Source organism: Chenopodium quinoa, unplaced genomic scaffold (assembly GCF_001683475.1).
Source record: "Chenopodium quinoa cultivar QQ74 unplaced genomic scaffold, ASM168347v1, whole genome shotgun sequence".
Classification (NCBI taxonomy): Eukaryota; Viridiplantae; Streptophyta; class Magnoliopsida; order Caryophyllales; family Amaranthaceae; genus Chenopodium; species Chenopodium quinoa.
The window spans coordinates 2394827-2416576 of NW_018743987.1; the positions used below are offsets into that span (position 1 = coordinate 2394827).

The 21750-nt window shown below is 36.6% G+C and overlaps 3 protein-coding genes and 1 long non-coding RNA gene across 4 annotated transcripts; all 4 read left to right on the forward strand.

Annotated features, from left to right (window-relative positions):
- The first annotated feature begins 1038 nt into the window (after positions 1 to 1038).
- LOC110690176 (N66 matrix protein-like) lies at positions 1039 to 1727 on the forward strand. Its single transcript, XM_021867008.1, has 2 exons — positions 1039 to 1177; positions 1249 to 1727. Exons 1-2 carry the CDS (start codon positions 1039 to 1041, stop codon positions 1725 to 1727), a joined length of 618 nt encoding a protein of 205 aa, XP_021722700.1.
- Positions 1728 to 4815: 3088 nt separating this feature from the next.
- LOC110690177 lies at positions 4816 to 6558 on the forward strand. The gene is made up of 2 exons (XM_021867010.1): positions 4816 to 5190; positions 6502 to 6558. Exons 1-2 carry the CDS (start codon positions 4816 to 4818, stop codon positions 6556 to 6558), a joined length of 432 nt encoding a protein of 143 aa, XP_021722702.1.
- Positions 6559 to 9978: 3420 nt separating this feature from the next.
- Positions 9979 to 16517, forward strand: LOC110690145 (inactive protein kinase SELMODRAFT_444075-like). The gene is made up of 8 exons (XM_021866970.1): positions 9979 to 10365; positions 10448 to 10581; positions 12906 to 13000; positions 13747 to 14783; positions 14886 to 15046; positions 15427 to 15503; positions 15589 to 15892; positions 16031 to 16517. Exons 1-8 carry the CDS (start codon positions 10161 to 10163, stop codon positions 16178 to 16180), a joined length of 2163 nt encoding a protein of 720 aa, XP_021722662.1. The 5' UTR covers positions 9979 to 10160; the 3' UTR covers positions 16181 to 16517.
- Positions 16518 to 18691: 2174 nt separating this feature from the next.
- On the forward strand, positions 18692 to 20457 carry LOC110690193. Its single transcript, XR_002505037.1, has 2 exons — positions 18692 to 20015; positions 20303 to 20457. It is a non-coding gene; the product is annotated as an uncharacterized LOC110690193 (long non-coding RNA).
- Positions 20458 to 21750: the final 1293 nt, after the last annotated feature.

Here is a 21750-nt window from a genome sequence, read left to right on the forward strand (position 1 = left end):
ATAAAAGCTAGTTTCTTATGACTAGAAACTATAGTTTTGGTTTATTTGTAACTAGTAGTTTATTGAGCTATTTAGTACTAGTATTTTATTTCAAAGACGATTTTCATTCTCTTCTGGTTTTGCAATAAAATAATTTTGATTAATATATTTATACCTTGCTATTTCATGATTATTAATAAAAATCAATTCATTTTTTTTTCTATCTATTGTATTTATATAGGAAAAAGCTCTTATTTTCTTATGCTTACTTTAGTGAAGACTAGTAATGATTTGGTTGGGTGATAGTGAAATCACAAAGCAATGCGCGAATTTACAATCTAATGCTAAGTTGATGCATTATTTGGTTTGGAATTTGGCCGACTCTATGAATGCTTTTGAGATTTAATAAATAGCTTAATTCTTGTCTATATGTGCTGATATGTTACATGAAATCATGTGGTTGATGATTTAATTGCAAGTCACATGATCTAAATAAGTCGTGTTAAAGTGTGTATGGTGGTAACACCAGTATTGAAATTGTGCAGACTGTGTATGCAAAATTACCACGTTTACACCAGGTCTCGTTGGAGAATAATTGCACAAATGGCTGAGACCTCTGAACAACTTGCTGCTAGGTTAAGAGCTCTTGAGCAAATGAACCAGAACCTTGGAATGTTGTTGCAAAACCAGCTGAATAACAACAACAACCACAACAATAATGACAACGACCCTCAAGCTGCTATGGCTAAGAAACTTGCTGCATTGAAACCTCCGCTATTTATGGGGAAGGAAGATCCCATGTTGGTTGAGAACTGGGTACGTGACTTTGACAAGATTTTCACTGCTGCTGGTACCCCTGATGCTCTGAAGGTGGATCAAGCCATATTCTATTTACATGAGGCTACTGATATTTAGTGGGAAAATGAAGGAGCCACCATAAGAGCTCAACAGAATTTTAACTAGGAGGCTTTTAAGACATCAATTAGGGATCGTTTCTTTCCTAAGCATATCAAGAGGCAGAAATACAGTGAGTTTAGTAGGTTTAACCAAACAGCTGGTATGAGTGTGCAGGAGTATGCTGAGAAATTTAATGAGTACGCAAGGTTTTGTCCTAATGTAGTGCCTGATGAGAGATCCAAGGCTCAAAAGTTTAAAGATGGACTGACTTTTAGGATCCAAAAGAAGGTGATCGGGGCTAGTACTGTCGCTACTTATAAGGAGGCCTATGATAGAGCTTTTAATATTGAAAGGATTTTGAAACGTGAGCAGGAGGTCAAGGATATAGGCATAAGAGGAAAGGGAATGGTGAGAGTTCATCGAACCCTCAAGGTTATGACAAGAGACCACGCCTAGGGGGTAATAGCAATGGGAATGGTGGAAATGGTCAGCAGGGAGGCCGTAACAACAACAATCAAAGCAATAACCACCGGGACCAGGGACAACAGAATCAGCAAGGATCTCGCAATCGACCATGCCGTAAATGTGACAAGAGCCATCCAGGACGCAATTGCAATGGAGATTTTCTTACTTGCTTTGAATGTGGGGAGGTTGGTCACAAGAAATTTGATTACCCAAAGAAGCATAATGGCAATAATCAAGCTCAGAATGGGCAAGGTAACAACAATGGCAATAAGGGAGGTGGTTATGGGAGGAACTCAAACTACAACAACCGCTTCAACAACAACAATTCTCAGGGCCAAAATGGCAATGCTCAAGGAGGGAATGGCCAAAGAAACAACAATGGCTGAGGAAGCAACCACAATGGCAATGGTAGGACCAGTAATGGAAGAATCTATGTCATGAACCAGAACGAGATTGACTCTAATGCTAACATTGTGACGGGTACTTTTCTCGTGAACTCAAAATCTGCTTACTTACTTTTTGATTCTGGGGCATCTCATTCTTTTGTAGCCATTTCTTTCGTGAATAAACATGCTTTAAAACCTTCATCTTTGTGTCAAACCAATATAATAATTCCTTCAGGGGAGGTAGTTCCTTGTAAATCCCTATACCAAGACATTCTAGTTAACATTGCTGGAACTGAGTTGCTTGCAAACCTTATTCAGTTTAACTTAACTGACTTTGATGTGATATTGGGGATGGATTGGCTTAGCAAATATAAGGCTAGAATTGAGTGTCATACCCAAAAGGTGTCTTTTAGGGGGCCAAGGGGGAATAAAATCTCTTACCAGGGGGTTGTGTCGAAACTAGGGATCAGTATTGTGTCAGCCATGACGTTTCATTCTTATATCCGAAAGGGCTACTCTATTTATTTATTCCATGTGCAAGATGTGAGTGTAGAAGAGAAATCCATAGAGAACATTCCAGTGGTGAGAGAATTCCAAGATGTGTTTCCAGATGAAATTCCAGGGATGCCGCCGGTTAGGGAGATGGATTTCAAAATAGACTTAGTTCCTGGGACTGGAGCTATTTCTAAAGCACCATATAGAATGGCACCAGCAGATATGAAAGAGTTGAAGGTACAGTTGGAGGAGTTGCTGGAGAAGGGTTATATAAGGCTAAGTGTGTCACCTTGGGGAGCACCGGTTTTGTTTGTGAGAAAGAAGGACGGATCCTTAAGGTTGTGTATCGACTACTGAGAGTTGAATAATGTCACTATACAGAACAAATATCGATTGCCTAGGATCGAGGACTTGTTTGATCAGCTTAAAGGTGCTGGGATCTTTTCAAAGATTGACTTGAGGGCAGGATACCATCAATTGAGGATTGCTGAGGAAGATATACCAAAAACAGCGTTTCGCACGAGATACGGACATTATGAGTTCACTGTTATGCCTTTTGGACTCACTAATGCGCCGGAAGCTTTTATGGATCTCATGAATAGAACTTTTCAGCCATACTTGAATAAGTTTGTGGTGGTGTTCATAGATTTGGTGTACTCGAGGGATAGAGAAGAGCACGAAGAACATCTAAGAAAAGTGTTGGAGATTCTTAGAGAGAAGAAGTTATATGCCAAATTTTCAAAATGTGAATTTTGGCTAGAGAAGGTAGCATTTCTAGGCCATGTGATCTCAAAGGAAGGAGTTGCGGTGGACCCATCCAAGATTCGGGCAGTTTCTGATTGGCCAAGACCCAAAAGTGTGACTGAAGTGAGAGTTTCTTAGGGCTTGCTGGATACTATAGGAGATTTGTACAAGAATTTTCGAGGATAGCTCAACCCTTAACAAATTTGATGAAGAAAACTACTAAGTTTTAATGGGATGAGAGGTGTGAGCAATCTTTTCAAGAATTGAAGCGAAGACTCACCTCAGCACCAGTCTTAACCTTACCATCAGGGACTGAGGGGTTTGAAATCTATAGTGACGCATCTAAGAATGGATTTGGGTGTGTACTTATGCAACATGGGAAGGTTATAGCTTATGCATCAAGGCAGCTCAAGCAACATGAACAGAATCACCCTACTCATGATTTAAAGCTAGGAGCTATAGTGTTTGCTCTAAAGATTTGGAGACACTACTTGTATGGTGTGAGATGTAAGGTGTATACGGACCACAAGAGTCTTAAATACATATTCACACAGAATCATTTGAACATGAGGCAAAGGAGACGGCTTGAGGTGATAACCGATTACAACCCAGAAATTCTGTATCACGAAGGAAAGGCGAACAAGGTAGCTGATGCTTTGAGTAGGAAGACAAGTCATACAGTGAACATGATGATTTTAGCCAAGGAACTTTGTGAAGAATTTAGGAAGTTGAACTTGGAGGTTGTAGAGTATGGTTAGGTGAACGCTCAGTTGAATGCAATGTCAGTCAAACCTACCATATATGATGAGATTCGTGAGAAGAAAATGTTAGGTGAGTGGTTGACCAAGGTGAGAAAGATGAAAGAAGAAGGAGCGACAACTGAGTTTGATGTAGATGATAGTGGAACAGTGAAATACAAAGGGAGATGGTGTATTCCTAAAAATGAAGATCTCAAAAGGAAGATTTTAGAAGAATCTCACAACACCCCGTACTCTGTACACCCAGGAGGAGATAAGCTCTATAAGGATCTTAAGAAACATTTTTGGTGGCCAAACATGAAGCGTGAAGTAGCCGAGTTTGTGGCAAAGTGTCTTACATGTCAGAAAGTGAAGATACAACATATGAGACCTGGAGGGAAGCTGCAACGTTAGATGTGCCAGGATGGAAGTGGGAGTCTATCTCTATGGATTTTGTGATGGGATTACCACTTACAAGGGCAGCAAAGAATTCTATTTGGGTCGTAGTTGATCGTCTAACGAAAACAACAAGATTCGTAGTAATAAAGGACACATGGAATGTGAATCAGCTGGCAAATGCCTATGTGAAAGAAATTGTGAGGCTACATGGAATTTCTAAAGATATTATTTCAGACAGAGATCCAAGATTTTTATCAAAGTTATGGGAGATGTTTCAGCAAGCATTTGGTACTATCCTGAAGTTTAGCACAGCATTTCACCCTGCTACAGATGGACAGACAAAAAGAACAATTCAGACCTTGGAGGACATGTTGAGAGCTTGTGTAATGGACTTTGGTGGATCATGGGACGAAAGATTACCAATGATCGAATTTTCATACAATAATAGCCATCATGCGAGTATAAGAATGGCGCCTTATGAAGCGTTGTATGGGAGAAAATGTAGGAGTCCCTTGTGTTGGAGCGATATCAGTGAGTCTTTGACTTTGGGGCCAGAAATGATTGAAGAAACAACGAAGCAAGTTAGGCTTATCCAGGCAAACATGAAGGCAGCTTAGGATCGACAAAAGTCATATGCAGACCAGAATAGGAGAATAGTGGAATTTGAAGTTGGGGAAAAGGCTTTATTTAAGGTTTCACCTACCAAGGGAGTCATGCGGTTTGGTAGAAAAGGTAAGTTGAGTCCTAGATACATTCGCCCGTATGAGGTATTGAAGAGAGTTGGAGAGGTAGCATATCAACTAGCCTTACCCATGGAGTTAGCCAATGTTCATAATGTTTTTCATGTTTCCCAACTCCGAAAGTATGTACACGACCCCACCCATGTTATCCAACCCGAGACTATTGAGCTAGATGAGACCTTAACTTTCAAAGAGCGCCCTGTGAAAATTCTCGACACCAAAACGAGAAGTACTCGAAATAAGGCGGTAAAATTAGTTAAAGTGCTATGGTCTAATCAGAATTCTGAAGAAGCAACTTGGGAAGCTGAACATGACATGAAAAAGCGTTACCCAGAACTTTTTGAGCGGGTATGCTAAGTTTCGAGGTCGAAACTCTTAAAGGGGGGTAGAATATAATACTAACTTACCTTTGGTCATAGTATGAGCCTTATTTAAAAGCTAACTTTAAAGTTCGAGGACGAACTTTCGTTTTAAGGGGGAGTAGATGTAATACCCCAAAATTTCCTTTGCTAGTATAAACTTTAAAATTTATTATTTTAAAATATATATATTAATTATTTAATATTTTCGGATTTATTATTTAAAAAAAAAACTGATTTCAACATAGGATTCAATCCTATTAAAAAAAAAAAACTAATTTTATCTACAATTTGAATTTTAATCTTATCTTAGTTACATGAATCTACCTCAATTTCACCCAAATTCCACCCTATATATAATGCCTTGACCGTGAGAAAGGGAGGACACCAAAAACAACAATACTACTTCTTCTTCCACCCTTCATCTCCACACATTGGTAAGCCAAATTAATAGGTAAGAGAACTCATAATCTCTTCTTTATTTTGATGACTTTAACTAGTCAATTAAGTTTCAATCTTACGACTAGTAATCTTTGATACCTTTCATTGCTAAAACCATAACTCCGTTGACGAACCCCTCATACCGTCAAATATCATCACCATCACCACTGCTGCGATCGTCCCTTTTGAAATTATGCCAAACTCAACAAATTATAATGCCCATTAATGAGTATTGATCATGGAACTCTCGACCCACACAATCTTCCTGCAAGATTTGATAATTCATCTTGCCGCCATTAAACCAAGCATGATATTGTACTGTGTAGAGATTAAATAAAAGGGAGGTGGAAAACAAGTGTTATCCTTGGGAATTAAGGATAGCAGAGTATCATATAGGGTGATAGCGTGTTCTTTTGGTTTTGTTTTCTTTAAACAAGATAATTTCTTTCATATATCTATATGTAGGCAAGTTGGAGGCGTGTATAGTATTACTAACATAGTTTATCATCGGTTTATTTGTTGACGGAGGCTACTAGGTGAACGTTTCGGAGGTTAGTTACCTCGAGTTTTACGCACGATCAAGGTAATTTTCAATGTCCATCATCTTTAGAATCCCGTTAGGAAATTATTTTGAAATATTATGTGTCAAATACATGCTTATGTAATTATATGTGATGAGTGTGCTATCGTATGATATTATGAAATCATATATATTAAATATGAGTTTTCTATTTTGTGTACTTGTATATGTAATTTCGAAAAATATGATTATTTGTTATCGTATGAGTTTTTTTTTTAAATATAATCTTGGGAATTGGATGATTGATTATACGTGATTGATGGTCTATATGTCATGTAGGATGACTATGGTCTAATAATACTGAAATTGAAGTATTGTAACTTGAAATTAAATTGATTTGTGCAATACTTGTGTACAGTGTAATTGCTTGGATGATTTAATCTAATAAAATGTACAGTGAAATTTAATTTAAGAAGGGAAATGAAACCCGAAAGGGTGAAGAACAGGTTGCTCACTAGTAGTTATGGTTGCTACTAGTTGGTTTAAATTATTGTATATTGTTGTTAGTCTTCCTCCTAATCACTGGGTATTAGTGAGGGATGTGCACACTAGGGACATTCTGTTTTATTTTATGGCCAATTAGGGTTATGCGCGACCCTCTATAAAGTAGGTGGTGACAGAGACTAGTCCCGGCTTACTGGCGTTCTCTTTTCCTTTCTTAAATAAAGAAATAGTATGTTATGTGACTATTTGAACTTGGTTGAGTATTAAAATATTTATGAGACTATAGTATGTATAAAATGTTTTGAACTAAAATTTTTTATTTTACGGGATGAAGTTGGAATTACTCAGTTTATCTGATTTTTGGGAGTTTTCTCTCTTTTCTTGTTTCTGATTTATTTTGCAAGTTGGTAAAAGGGTACTCAGTTACGTGTGAGGAGACGTTAGAATAATCATGTAGCTAAGACAATTTAGTTTATTCCCGAATTTAATTATTTCCTCTTAATTATTGGTTTCAAAATAATTGCAGTTTTGATGTAATGACTATTTTATTTTGCCACAACTTAGACCACTTAGTTTAATTTAATATTATGTTATTTTTGCTTTGCATTTATTTTCTACGGAAAATAAGTGTAGCATTAACACTCCCAGAGTTCGATGGTTGGGTTTTTGAAAGTTAAAGGTTACTCTTATTGTTTTTAAAGACTCGAATTTTGGGAGTGTTACATATGGGGTCCCCAAGACTCCAAGTGATGGGATTTTATACGAGTCTAAGTTTATTAAACACGGTGAGGAGGCCGTCTCCAATGTTGGGTTTGAAGAGGTTGACCTCGAAGATGGAGACGGGGAGAGAACTGCGTCTGTCTCGGGGTCAGACGGTGAAGAGGTCTTCTAGGAGAGAGACGGGGGAAGCACCGCCTTTGGGTCTAGCTCTGAGGATAGTAGTGATGCCCCTCTTTCTCCGCTTGAGGATAGTGAGGTTGAAGAGAGAAATAAATGGAGTGAGAGTGGAGATCCCTTCAAAATCCATGTATCTGCTAGGGCCAATTGACCAGATTGGTAAATAAAAAAGACCCTTAGCGACAATTTGGTAAAAAAAAATAATTCCGACGACAATTTGGTAAAAAAAAAAATTACTCTAAGCGACAATTTGGTAAATAAAATAATATCAGGCCACAATTAACCCACAAAATACAAAAATTTCCGACAAAGTACTCCCAATTGCTTAATTTAGTTCATTTTCTTGGTTTTTTTTTATCAACCTTTTAATGGATATAACAATTTCAAGATAAAAATTGTTGCAGTATCAATTTCACTTAAGTTTCATAACCCTTATTAACGAAATTCTTGAAAAAAGGGATTGAAAATAAATTTGGTATTGGGATTTAGCAAAATAAAAATGGGATGTAATAGTAATTCAAAATCTTAAATGGGAAAAATAAATTTAAAAACACAAAAACCAAATTAAATTAGATTTTTAAAAAGTTTGTCGATAAAAATAAGAATTTTTGGGCTAAATGTCGTAGGAGTTTATTGTTTTTACCAAATTGTCGCATATAGTTAATTTTTTTACCAAATTGTCGCCGGAATAAGTTTTTTTTACCAATTTGTCACTAAGGGTCTTTTTTATTTACCAATCTGGTCAATTAGCCTATCTGCTAGAGAAAGAGAGAGTATGTCAAAGGGTCTTGAAGCCTTTACCCTCAAACGACCCCTTGGAGAGGGATACAAGATTCGGGTGCCGCCTAAGTTGGGCACCATTGCGTGGAAAGATGACCAGCCTAACTGCAACGAGTATTTTGGCTGCTATGAGGCGACGTTTTTGGCTGGTCTCGGTTTTCCCCTATAAGATGCAGTTAAAGCCATCTTGTGAGGGTATGATCTTGGTGTCTAGCAGTTGTCCCCAAAATCGTGGGTCAACATTTTTAGGTACATTGCCGCTTGTGAGATTTAGGGGTTGCACCCCGGCTGGGAGGCATTTGCCCATATGCACTATCTCAGTCGTAACACAGGTTGTTGAAGAGCGTGGTAGACTTTGACCACCAACCCCAAGTACCAAATGACCTTAGACAAACTGTGAAAGAACCGGTTTTGACAAAAAAAAAAAAATACTTCCTCCGTTACGCATTATGTGCAACAAACCTTGTTGCACGTTTCCCAAGATAAAATTTGTTAATGTTGATTAACTAAATGAAAGGTGTGTGATTAAGGTTAGGAGAGAGAGTTAATGGCCACCACTACACCACCTGCTAGCAGCAACATCCACCACCACCCCACTCGCCGTTACCACGTAACCACCACCACCCCACTCGTCGTTACCACGTAACCACCACCACCTTACCTAGGCCTACCCCGTAACCACCACCACCATGATCCGAAACCCCACCAGCCAAATCGCGGAACCCCATCACCTGAGCGAAATTGCGACAACGTGAAACCTCACTAGCCAATTAATCGCGAAAACCCACCACCTGAGCGACGCGACATCGCGAACCCCACCATCCAAATCTGAAACCCCACCGACGCAACCAAGATCTGAAACCACCGCAACCAAGCTCACCCAGTTCGCAACCACCACAAACCACCCTTTACACACTATCTCACCACCGCAAACCCTAATCAATTTTCAAGATTTCAATTTCCAGAAGGATCGGCGACAATATCATGGAGGAGGAGGCCGGTGACTCGATCGGCGGTGGATCTCGGCGCAACAGGGGTAGGTTTGGGCGACCGAGGCGACTTGGGGGGGGGGTTCACGGAGACATCAATAGAGGAGAGGTGCTCATGAGGATTCGGGGTTGGGACTGGGTGGGTGGGTGGGCGATTTCGGCTGGTGTGGATCGAACTGTCGCTGTGAGAGAAGAGCGAGAAAATGGTGGTGGCGGTGGCAGTGGCGGCTACGAGGCAGGTGAGAGAAAAGTTGGTGATAATGGTGGTGGAGGTGGTTGTGAAAGAGGAGAGAGATTGGGATGGGTTTAGATGATTGATTAATTAATTTTGGTTAATATGTTAATAACATATAATCTTAATCTTTTAATATGTGTTGGTAAAGTTAACTAAGGGTACATTGGTCATTTTAAGTAAAAAAATTACTAAAAGGGAAAAGTTTTAGTTTGTTGCAGATAATGTATAACATTCATTTTTAGAAAATGTTGCACATAATTCGTAACGGAGGAAGTTAAAATAAATAAATAAATAAAAATAAAAAATAAATAAGTGAAAATGAAAATGAAAAGTTAACTGCTTTAAATCCCAGCAAAAAGCAAGAATTTAAATCTACCCCTCCCGCAATTTCATTTTAAACCACCACACAAACACTCCATAAATGCGACGAAATACGAAACTCTCTTCAACTCTCCTCATCTAATCAACCACCCCTCTCTCTGTCTCATCATCACTTATATCATTTTCTCTCTCCTCAACACTAAATTCCATACTCCCTTAATCACAACATCCCAAAAATAAATAATACACTTACTACAATTTAAACGATCCCAATGCTACCCTCAAACGTCGGATCCAGTAGCAGAAGACTTAACATCGGCAACTTATCCGCACCATTACCCGCACCTGCCGCTGTCGTCGTCGCTATTAAAGCCGAACAAGACGTCTCGAAAGATCCCTTAGCTTGGGCTCTTACTCATGTCGTTCGTCCCGGTGATTGTATTTCTTTGCTCGCTGTCTTCCCTGACCGAACCTCGGGTAAATTTTGAATATACTTTGTGTTGGTTAGTTATTGGTGTTATATTGGAATGATTGTTAAGTTCTCATTTTTCATTTATAGGTCGTAGGTTATGGAATTTTCCTCGACTTACCGGGAATTGTGCCGGCCTCGAAGGAGGAAACTTACCCGAAAGGATTCTAGAGATTTCTGAATCTTGCTCTCAAATGGCTCTTCAATTCAATAATCAAATTCAGGTAACGTAATTTGTTTAATTTGTCATTAGTAAAATTATACGAAGCATTCAATTGGAGTAATTAGAATTGAGTTTAATCAATAAGTTTTGATTAATTAATTTGTTAGACACCTTGTTAAGCGCTGTAATACAGGGAATGTCGAATTTAAAATGAAGTTAAACTTTTGTCAGAATTTTGAAGTTTTCTTTTTGTCTTTCTTCTGTTCATCCAACTTTTTATGATTAGCTGGACATTTTTCTTTTGCTTTTTGCACTTTATTATGTGCTACTTTAGATTGAAATTAGTTGAGCGCTTGTGTGAGGAAAAGTTGTACGTGTGATTTAAATTTGGTCATTTGACTTAATGTGCATTGTGAACATAATAGAGGGACATGTTTGATTAAAATGTCTGAAATAGTAGGTGACTACTATAGGTGTCAAATGCTTACCTATTAAAGAATTATTGTTTGATAAAATTAAATGTTGGGTTATTAAAATAAATAAACTTTTTTTTTTCTTCACATATTTTTGTTTCAGTTCGGCTTAACTCATTTTTAGCTCAGATTAAAAATACAAGGCCTAGATCATAGGACGGAATATTGATACATGATAGTAATTGGTTTGGTGGTATAAGAGGAATTTATCTGGTGATTTGAAGTAGATTAACTTGTGCGTATAGAACGCCCGTCTCATTGCCTAAAAAGAAAAAATAAAAAAACACCGACTATATTATGAGTCTAAATTATGTGGCCAACGTCACTTAGGGAAATAGAGAATATTCTGATTGTCAGAGCTTGATATTTTTTTTGTTAGGATGATCCAACTACTGTTAGAGTATTACTTTACTATGTATATTATGGAACTGTCTAAAATGCCCCTGGTTGACTTAGTCTTAAATAAGTAGTGGAGCAAAGATGAGAGGACAAGTGTTTGGTGATTTTTATACCTGTTATTATGGAGTATGAAGATAAAGATAGTGACTAGTGTGATTAAAGATGGAGCATTGAGGTAGTTGTGACGAAGGAGAGTGATAAATGAGTCTCAACTTTAAATAACTTATGTTTAGTTTTCCAAGTGTATTGTTTTGTTTTGTTTTTTGTTTTTTTTTTTCCATGTATTTAAATTAGTATTGACTATTGAGTATGAATGTATGATCACTGGTTGATCAGGCCATGCTTATGTCGATATAGCGAGATTATGAAACCCTTACGCTATAGAAGTTTGTCCAAGAATATTAGATTAGTATATTATGATACAGATGACAAATATTCATGATAGCTTAGTTGGTAAAGTGTTGAGATAATTATAAGACATCACCTTGAATTTCTGTCTACATATTTACTTGTAAGTGTTTGCATAAAAAAGAAGGTAATATATCTTGTTGTTTTGTTACAAAATAAATGTTGTACATAACACAAAATATTGCTTCATTTCTAACGTGGACCAAACAATGAAATTATTTCAACAGATGTTAGCTTTATCCAAGGAAAAGTATCAACTTGAATCTTAATACGGAGTAGCTTACCTTTTACTTTATGTGCAATTTTGACCAGCGTTTTAGCGCCAATTTAAAACTGTTGACCCCATTTTTTGTGCTCTTTTGTTCTTCTCTTTTGTGCCTTTTCACTTTATTCCTTCTTTGCCTTTTCTTTTTCAGTCTTTCTTTGTTTTCGTGCATTTGATTAAGTTGTGGCAAGATTTTGATTAATAAACAAACATTGTCTTTTAACAAACCAAAGTCAAGGAACTAAGGGTTCGTTTGGCATCGCTGTGGTTTTCTGTTTTTTGGTTTTTTGTATTTTAAAAGTATATTATATATATCACATAATGAATCAAAAAATATTTAAACTTATTAAAATCGTGATAATTTTGAAAACTGACAACAGAAAAGTGGAAACACCTTTTTCTTGTTTCCTGTTTTTGGTTTTTAGTTTTAAAAGAAAAGGAAACTGAACACTAAAAATGATGTCAAACAAACCCTAACTTTTCTGTGTTAATTAACCATTTCATTACTGCTGACAATCATAGCAAATCATATTAATTCCCAAGATTAAAATTTGAACTTTGATGTTTGAAGTATGAAATTGTCTTTTCAACTTTATTATTCCCATTATCATGGCTTATTAGGGAAAAAAAAACAAGGAAAAAGATGTATACAACTCTCTAACGGTTGTTAATACAAAGAATATTAAGCATAATTTGATAACATCAATTGACACGTGATTTTGTCATGAAATTTATGTGTTTAATTAATCATAGGTTGTCAACATTGATTTATGATGTCTGAATATTAGTGTGTCACGTACTTGAGTTGGAAACAAATTAACATACAAGTGTTTATAACAGGTGAAGGTGAGAGTTAAGGTTGTATTAGGCCTGCCTGCTGGTGAAGTAGCAGCTGAAGCAAAGAGAAACGGCGCTACCTGGGTCATATTGGACAAGTAATTCTACACCAAAGTATTATTTCTTGTTTCTAATCTGTTGGCTAAATGTTTATAACTTTCACTTCCACCATTTACTCATCTGTCTATCAACAATCTCGAATTTGGTCAGCTAAAATTGCACCTTAACTATTTGTACAATTGTATGTGCGTGAAAGCAATGGTGGAGGGAAAATTGCAATATTATGATGATGGTTGTTATGCATTCGATTTTCTTATGAGATGTTAACTATAGTTTTCATTGGTAGATCCGTAGATAGCTTGAACTTATCTTAGTTCAAATTGCTGAAAGAGTTTGATGCAACTATCTTCAATTAGTTTTGCACTAATCATACTTTCAATATATGATTTTTAGTGCAGACATTTCTTAGCTGGATCATCGTTGAACTTTGTTGTTATATGTTTTGTATATATAATAAATGCTTCTGCTACCACATACATTATACATGATTTAGGCATCTATCTAACATTTGGCTGCACTGCAATTTTAGAAAATAATTACAATTTTGAGAATTTTTGGCTGCAGTCCAAGCAAATGATATTGTTGAGATTACCCTAAAATCATTTATACAATCAATGTTTATGGCTGGTTGTGATACTAGCCAATTTGCTGAATGCTAGTGTTGTTTCTCTTCTGCATGTGCTGCTTTTTTATATACTAGAATTGTATGGTAGTCTCGGGCTGAGTTATTGTTTGTGTGATACATATGAACACAGATTCATCCTCCGTATCCTTTCTCATGCAGGAAGTTGAAGGAAGAGCAGAAACATTGCATAGAGAAACTCAGCTGCAGTATTGTTGTGATGAAAGGTTCTCAACCGAAAGTCCTCAGACTTAATTTGGGATACTCAGATGAACCTCAGACACCTTACTTTTCTGCTGCCTCTTCCCCAGCCTTAGATAGTGGTCGATTGCAAAGCTTTAGGATGAAGCATGCTACTCCTATTAGCAGCCCTGAATACCAAAGTAGTTCTTTCTCAAGAACCACTGGAGAGGCTTCATTGTCAACCTTTGACATACCGCCTTCTCCCTACCATGTTTTTGAGCAGAATCCTCTGTTTGAGGGACGGAATAAAGGAAGACTGACGCCTGCTTGTTCTCCACTTAACGTAATGGTAGCTGATAAGGAAAGGTTAATTTACCCTAACAGAGAGTCTAGTGAATTTGTAAAAAGTAACCGACATAATGAATTTTGGGTCCCTGAAAACCATGCTCATAATGAAAGGGCTGCACTAGCTTCAGGCTATAGATACTCTTATGAATCCAACTCTGCAGCTCCCGAACTTATGGGTAATAAGCATATTCAGCGAGATTGTGAATCAAGAAGTGGACTGCTTAAGATTGACAACAGTCACAAAGAAGACAATGTCAGTAATGCAACTCCTCGTGATTCTTTCTCTATGGCCAGAACATCTTCTGCTCCACCTCCTTTATGTTCAATTTGCCAGCATAAAACACCAACATTTGGAAAACCTCCAAGACGTTTTACTTATGAGGAGTTGGAGGTAGCAACAAACGGATTTTCAGATGATAATCTCTTGGCTCAAGGTGGATTTGGTATTGTGTATAGAGGAGTTCTATTGGATGGGCAGGTTGTTGCTGTGAAACAATTAAAGTTTGTGGATTCTCAAGGGGATACTGATTTCTGTAGGGAAGTTCGGGTATTGAGTTGTGCCCAGCACAGGAATGTTGTGTTGCTGATTGGCTTTTGTGTTGAGGGCAAGAAGCGATTGTTGGTTTATGAGTATATCTGTAATCACTCGTTGGACTTCCATTTACATGGTAAGGCCTTCCCTTTAACATAATAGGGTTCGTGGTATCTGCATTTTTCATGCATATGTGTTGGATTTTATCTCTTATGTGTACACTTCATATGATTTTTAGGGAACAAATCATCCCCTCTGGATCTGCAATCTCGCCTGAAGATAGCAGTTGGTGCTGCAAGGGGCTTAAGATATCTCCACGAGGATTGCAGAGTAGGATGCATAATCCATAGAGATCTACGACCAAGCAATATACTCTTAACTCATGATTACGAACCTTTGGTAATTTACACTAACACTTCTTTTTCCTTAAATAGGCAACTTTGCTTATATGATAGTCCTATACTCCTTAAAATAATTGCAATTACATGAAACACGGTACTGGACTATAGGTACCTATTTTATGTAGCCATAAGCTAGATTAATCATCATCTTCTTCTCCATAGTAATCTGTGTTTAAAGCGGATTATCAAAGTCTTTTTAGTTGATTGACTGTTGAAACAGAACATCTGATCCTATTGTCAACATCTTGCAGGATAATAGAACCATTTTTTAATGCTTTTTAGTTTTACTACTTAATACTGTATGTTTTGCAAGGATTGTTAGGCTAATGTCTGTCATTTTGTATTTAATCTGAATTTAAACATTCTATATATGTCTAGGTTGGCGATTTTGGGCTGGCAAGGTTGCATTGTGAGTGGGATATTGGCGTCGAGCAACAAGTCATTGGTGCTACAGGGTAAAGAACATATCCTATTATTTAACAATGAAGTAAACAAATTTGCAGCTTGAATAAATTGTGATTTTAATTTTACGTAATGCAGATACTTGGCACCAGAATATTTCAATGGCGGTAGCATCACTGAAAAACTTGATGTATATGCATTCGGAGTAGTATTGGTGGAGTTGATTACTGGAAAAAAGGTCAAGGAGCTTCACCAAGAAAAGGGGTTTTCCTCTTTGGCTCAGCTATTTGACCCTTTCGCTGCATTAGAATCAAATCAGATTTTGAAATCAACGTTTTCTCCTAAGGAACTTCAATGCATCCCACATGAGATACAGACAATGGGTCGTGCAGCCTCCTTGTGTCTTCGCAATGACCCCGAGTCCAGACCCTCCATGTCAAAGGTCTTTCTACATCCTATTTCTTAGTATCATTCATCACATAATTTTTAAGTACATTGCTTTTACACTTGTAAAGTTTGCAACTTATTCTTAGTAAATGTTAACATTTATTGTTTGTACTTCCTACTCAAAAAACTGCAGGTGCTTAGAATACTCGAAGGTAGCAACACTCCAATGCCTATAGGCTTGGACTTGAATTCAGTTGGTAGCCAAAGCGGACATATGCAAGGGTTAAATACTCGTAGACACTCCGAAATGCGGAAATGCCACTCTCGTAAGCTTTCACAGTAACAAGAATGTAGGACTAATAGCAGGGATCAATACTACAAAATGCAGTGTTATACTACTTTTATGTGCATATATTACATGATTCAAAAGAAAATAGATATAACCTGAATTAGATGTATATTTAGTATTTTTCCTATTTACTTTGATCAAAGATGAACCACAGGTTTTGCTGCAGTCTCCCCCTCCATCCATTAATTTCATATACTAGTAATTCTTGAAAGTTTTTTTTTTTTTTTTTTTTTTTTGGAGTGTAGTGTATTATTTTGTCCTTGTTCTCTGTACTGTACTTTTTGGGAATTTTCACTCTTCTGCTTGATTCAGTTACAGTATTCTTGTATTATACGAGTATAGGAATTTGTCGTGTTGAGAACTCTTGGATTTTATAATCATTGTTTTTTTTGGTGTTCTACCCGGTTCACCCTTTAGGCTAATCCGGATTTGGGGATCAGTTCTGGGTGGTTAGGTTCCAATCCCCTCCCGATTGTTGTTGCGGGGGATCGAACACGAGTCCTCCCTACCAAGTGTAGTCCCAATCACCACTACATCAACAACCAATTGGTTTTTATAATCATTGTTGGTATTCACTCTTAATGTTTTTATTTATTTCCATTCAACTGCACCATTATGACCTACACATTTTTTATGTACATAAACAAAATGAAATGAGATATTGTGGATGTGAAATTGGTTGAGCAATTTTAAATTATGTGATAGGTTAATTATAAGAAAGTAATGGTTAAATTAGGTCAAATAACTTAAACACTAACAAGGAAGGGTTAGGTAACTAGTTTTTTTTTTTTATTTTGCTTATTTATTTGTTTAACTTCTAATCTTCTATAATACTGTAGTACTGTACTACTTTTCCATGCATGTGATGCATGCTTTTAGAGCTGGCAATCCTAACTCGACCCGCATGACCCTACCTGTAATCCGAAATTGACCCAAAAATGTAAATCCAAAATTGACCCGAACACAAAGTTGATCAGACCCGACCCATACCCGACCTAAATTGGAGTTGACCCAAACTTGACCCGATACCCGAATCAACCCGACCGGAGTAACCCAATACCCGAATTGACCCGACCCAAAATTGATCCGATACCACAAAGCGACCCAATCCGAAGTGAACCAAAACCCGAAGTGACCCGACCTGATTTTGACCCGAACGGACACGAAACCCGAAGCGCCCTAAACTATACCCGAAATGATCCGACCTAAAATTAACAAATACTCATAATGATCTAACTGATTTAGGGCTTAATTACTTTACGCAAATAAACACTTATTGAAAAATAACCTTAATTAAACAGTACATTATTCAGTATTGTGTATAATACTGTTAAAATGTGCATGTAATTTATTACTTTATATCTCTTTAAGAGTTCCATTTGACTAGGAGCACTAGTTTTAGTTATTGTTATTATTACTATTAGGCCCTGTTTGATTCACTTTAATTTTGCTGAACTGAAATTATTTTTACTGAACTGAACTTATTTTTACTGAACTGAACTTATTTTTACTGAACTGAAATTAATTTTACTGAACTGAAATTATTTTTACTGAATTTAAATTATTTTTACTGAACTGAAATTATTTTTACTGATTTTCTATTATAATTCTTCTTTAAGAAAACCGAATTTTACTGAACTGAACTTATTTTTACTGAACTGAAATTATTTTTACTGAACTGAAATTAATTTTACTGAACTGAACTTATTTATACTGAACTGAAATTATTTTTACTTAATATTATTTTTTTAAGGTGAAGAGAACAAGGCCTTACTCTTAGTTTTTTCTTTAATTGTTACATTGAAATTTTTTTCACTGTTCACTTTATCTAATTTGAATTTTTGACCAATTAATCAATGATTGTGATCATAACAATACAATCTTGTGTATACAGTACCGTTGGAATTGTCAAATGAATATATTATTAATATTCAACAATTGTTATACTCTATACTTATTGATAATTATATTATATTATTGGTCAAATTTTTACATCGACATAGATAAAAATTAACCTAACTTGAATAGACCCGACCCAAACTTAATCCGACCCGAATTGGACTTGACCCGATAACTGGACCCAAAGACTAACCCTATCCAAACTCAACCCGAAGTGTTGACCCGATACCCGATCTGACCCGAATTACCATTGACTCGAAGCTGATCCGAAACCCGAATTAACCTGAACCGTCTGAACCTAACCCGAATGACCCGTTTTCCAGGTCTACGTGTGTTACACATTAATTAATAATTTACATCATTAGTTTTAATCAATACTCAGTATTAAAAATTTTATCAAAATCTAATGAAGTAAGAATTAAAATGGTTTAATACGTAGAAAAGTTTAAACTAAACAATAGAGAAAAGTAAATCAACTAATTGTATGATAATTATTATCAATAGAGTAATATATATTTTTTTTTAATAAAGAAAACCGATTGGGAATATATTATTATCAATAGAGTAAGATTTAATTATCACAGAGTAATGTGGGATATATTTTGATTTATTTTGAGGATATATTTTGTTACCTATTTTATGCCTTGTGAATATCTTTTAGGTAGTTTCCTAATTCTATCAAATTAGGGAATAACTTGTATTATATATTGGCCATGGGAGTAATCAATGAATTCAAGCCTTGTTGTTTTATATAATTTAGCATGGTATCAAGAGCAGATTGAATTTCTTTCGTTTTTTTTTCTAAAATTCCTCAAATATGGCCGGAGATGATATTCCTCCGCCACCTCCACCGACTGAAATTAAACCCAATTTCCCCTTCTACCTTGGGTCGCAAGACAGACCTGGGGATTTTATTACTCCTACACGACTCAAAACTGACAACTATGATGATCGGGCGTTGGATATGCAGACTGCCTTGGAGGCAAGGCGTAAATTTGGGTTCTTGGATGGTTCAATCACGGCGCCTATTCCTCCCTGCACTTCGTCAGATTGGACAGCCATCAGCGCAATGTTGATCTCGTGGATTACCAACACCATTGATCTAGAGGTAAGGTCGTCCCTTTCTAAATTTCGTGAAGCTAGGCCCTTATGGCAGCATCTATAACAGAGGTTTGCTCAGACTAATGGTCCTAGAATTCAACAATTAAAATCTTCTATTGCTAAGTGTGAACAAACTCGCTCTATGCCTGTCTCGGTTTATTATGGTAAATTTCATGCTTTGTGGCAATAATTTTATCACCACGAGCCTCTTATTTCTTGTTCTTGTTGTTCGAAGTGTATTGCGGGTCAATTACATGAAGCTAGGCGACAGCAATCAAAATTGCATGATTTTTTAATGGGTTTATATTCTGCTTTTTATGTCTTGTTATGCACTAATATTTTGTCTCAAGACCCTCTCCCTAGCCTAGATCGTGCCTATCAATTGGTTGTACAGGAGGAAAGGGATCGTACAGCAAAGCAGGAAGCCGAATCAAAGCCTGCTGAGGCTCTTGGGTTTGCTGTCCGTACAGCTGCTGGGCGTGGGAATGAGGGGACTGATCATGGTCGTGAGGGGTATGGAACCGTGTGTGCTAAGTGCAAAAAGGTGGGTCATGAAACCTCCTGTTGCTGGTCGGATAAGATATGCAATTACTACAAAAAGAAAGGTCACGTGGAGTCTAAATGTTTTGAACTTCATGGTCGACCCCCTCTGAGAGATGGCAGCCAGGGGGGAAGATTTCGGCTGGTCGTGGACAGGGCATAGCACGGGTCAATGCCGTGGCTTCTAATGACAATTCTTCTTCTCTTGGTCAAGTATTCTCTAGCGAGAAATGGAAAGCTATTACGGGATTGTTTGGTAATGCAAATATTTCCGAAACCCGATTGAATGGTAAGTTTGATGATACTTCATGGATTATTGACACAGGAGCAACGCATCATGTTACCGGTGAAAAATTTTGGTTATTTGATACTAAGAGTTTCGAATGTCCTGTTGGTTTGCCTAATGGTCAAACCGTGGTGGCTTCTTTGGTTGGTTTGGTTCGTTTGTCGAACAAGATTACTCTTACATGGTTTCTTTTTGTACCACAATTGAGTTGCAATTTGATTTCTGTGTCTCAGCTTATTGAAGAGCTTAATTACATTGTCCAATTTAACTCTTATATGTGTGATATACAGGACCAAACGAAGGAGCTGATTGGAACGTAGCTAGGAGAGACGAATTATATTATTTTAGCAATTCGGATTCGGTGCATTTTGTCGGCATTGGTGAAGCGACCTTGTGGTACCCATATTTTTTACTAATTAAAATTAGAAGTCAAGATCTCACGTAAGTCGATAATTTGACTAAAAAAATAAAAATTAGAGTCGCCACTCTGTTTTTGCCCGAATAGAGACGGTCTTTTTGTTTATGATCGTTTTCAAATAGAAAATGACATTGACTCCATTAGACAAGGCACTATATAAGTATGGTCTTAGGAAAATCAGTGATCTAGGTACAGGGTATAAGTTAGGAAGATCGAACGTTTGGAACTCGTCTCTTCCTCTGTTCTAACGAACAGGCTCTTACTAATACGTTGTTAATTGGTTATGATTATTCACATACTTTTCCTTAAACTAATGCATAAAAACATGAAAATTTCCACATTGTCAATCACACTCAAATGTAAAATAAAAGTGAATTAAACCTTACGATATATGGTGGGTTTGAGCATTAAAGTTGCACTACGTACCGTTCATTATGGGATTTGAATCCACTCCCGGATCAAAACCCTACGTAGTTCTTACTAACGTCCATTTATACATGGTCGAAATTTCATACGAGGTTTCAAGAAGGTTTTTATTTTTTTTGGGAGAGGTGGTCGATCCATATAGGGTCATTTGAATGAGGTTGAGCAATCTTGCTTTCACAATTTATCAAGGTTGAGGAAGTCACTAGAACCAGCGACACCATAGGAGTTTCTTTGAGAAAATGATTTTGTTTGTAAAATGAGTTTCAATTAACGACTTTATTTAGGGTTGACAAACTTCCAAAAGGAGATTGTGTGGGCTTATTTGAGTGTGCTAAAAAGGGAATTTTATTTGGTATGAATTGAGAAGAATATGAAGGAAATGTGTTTAGATTGTATGAAATTGACTTACGCAGAATGGACATTCTATATGGCTTAAATCTAAATGATAGGTAGTATATGTTGAAAACCTTAATCATGTTAGATTAAGTAAGCGACCTATCAGAGATAATAAAACTTTAAAAGTATAATTCTCTGCGGCAAATGGATCATCTTATAACCTATCATGATTGAATATTCAACTTTACCCTCTTATTTAAATATAAGCCATAAACCATACTCGAAAGATTTATTTTATTAATGAAATGATACAAGCATGCAAGGCCATATTTTGCTTAATTAATGCATAAGGAAATTTTGCTCTTCAGAACGATGATGGAATTAAAATTTAAACAAGATTGATTTAAAAATTATAAGACATTCTGTTCCAAACTAAATGAATTATTTATAATGCTCCTTTCAAATAGCCATAGGATGAAGAAGACTTTTTTTTTTTTTTTTTTTTTTTTTTTTTTTAAAAAAAAAAAAACAAGTGTTAGTCTTAAAGTGATACAAATG

Excerpts from the sequence above, each read along its gene's own strand:
- LOC110690177 (XM_021867010.1), top strand. The coding sequence starts at position 4,816 with ATGCGGTTTGGTAGAAAAGGTAAGTTGAGTCCTAGATACATTCGCCCG. Across the intron at positions 5,191-6,501 it reads ACCCAGAACTTTTTGAGCGG|GATGACTATGGTCTAATAAT; the intron begins GTATGCTAAGTT and ends TATGTCATGTAG.
- LOC110690176 (XM_021867008.1), top strand. The coding sequence starts at position 1,039 with ATGAGTGTGCAGGAGTATGCTGAGAAATTTAATGAGTACGCAAGGTTT. Across the intron at positions 1,178-1,248 it reads AAAGAAGGTGATCGGGGCTA|GAGGTCAAGGATATAGGCAT; the intron begins GTACTGTCGCTA and ends AAACGTGAGCAG.
- LOC110690145 (XM_021866970.1), top strand. The coding sequence starts at position 10,161 with ATGCTACCCTCAAACGTCGGATCCAGTAGCAGAAGACTTAACATCGGC. Across the intron at positions 13,001-13,746 it reads ACCTGGGTCATATTGGACAA|GAAGTTGAAGGAAGAGCAGA; the intron begins GTAATTCTACAC and ends TTTCTCATGCAG. Across the intron at positions 15,504-15,588 it reads CAAGTCATTGGTGCTACAGG|ATACTTGGCACCAGAATATT; the intron begins GTAAAGAACATA and ends TACGTAATGCAG.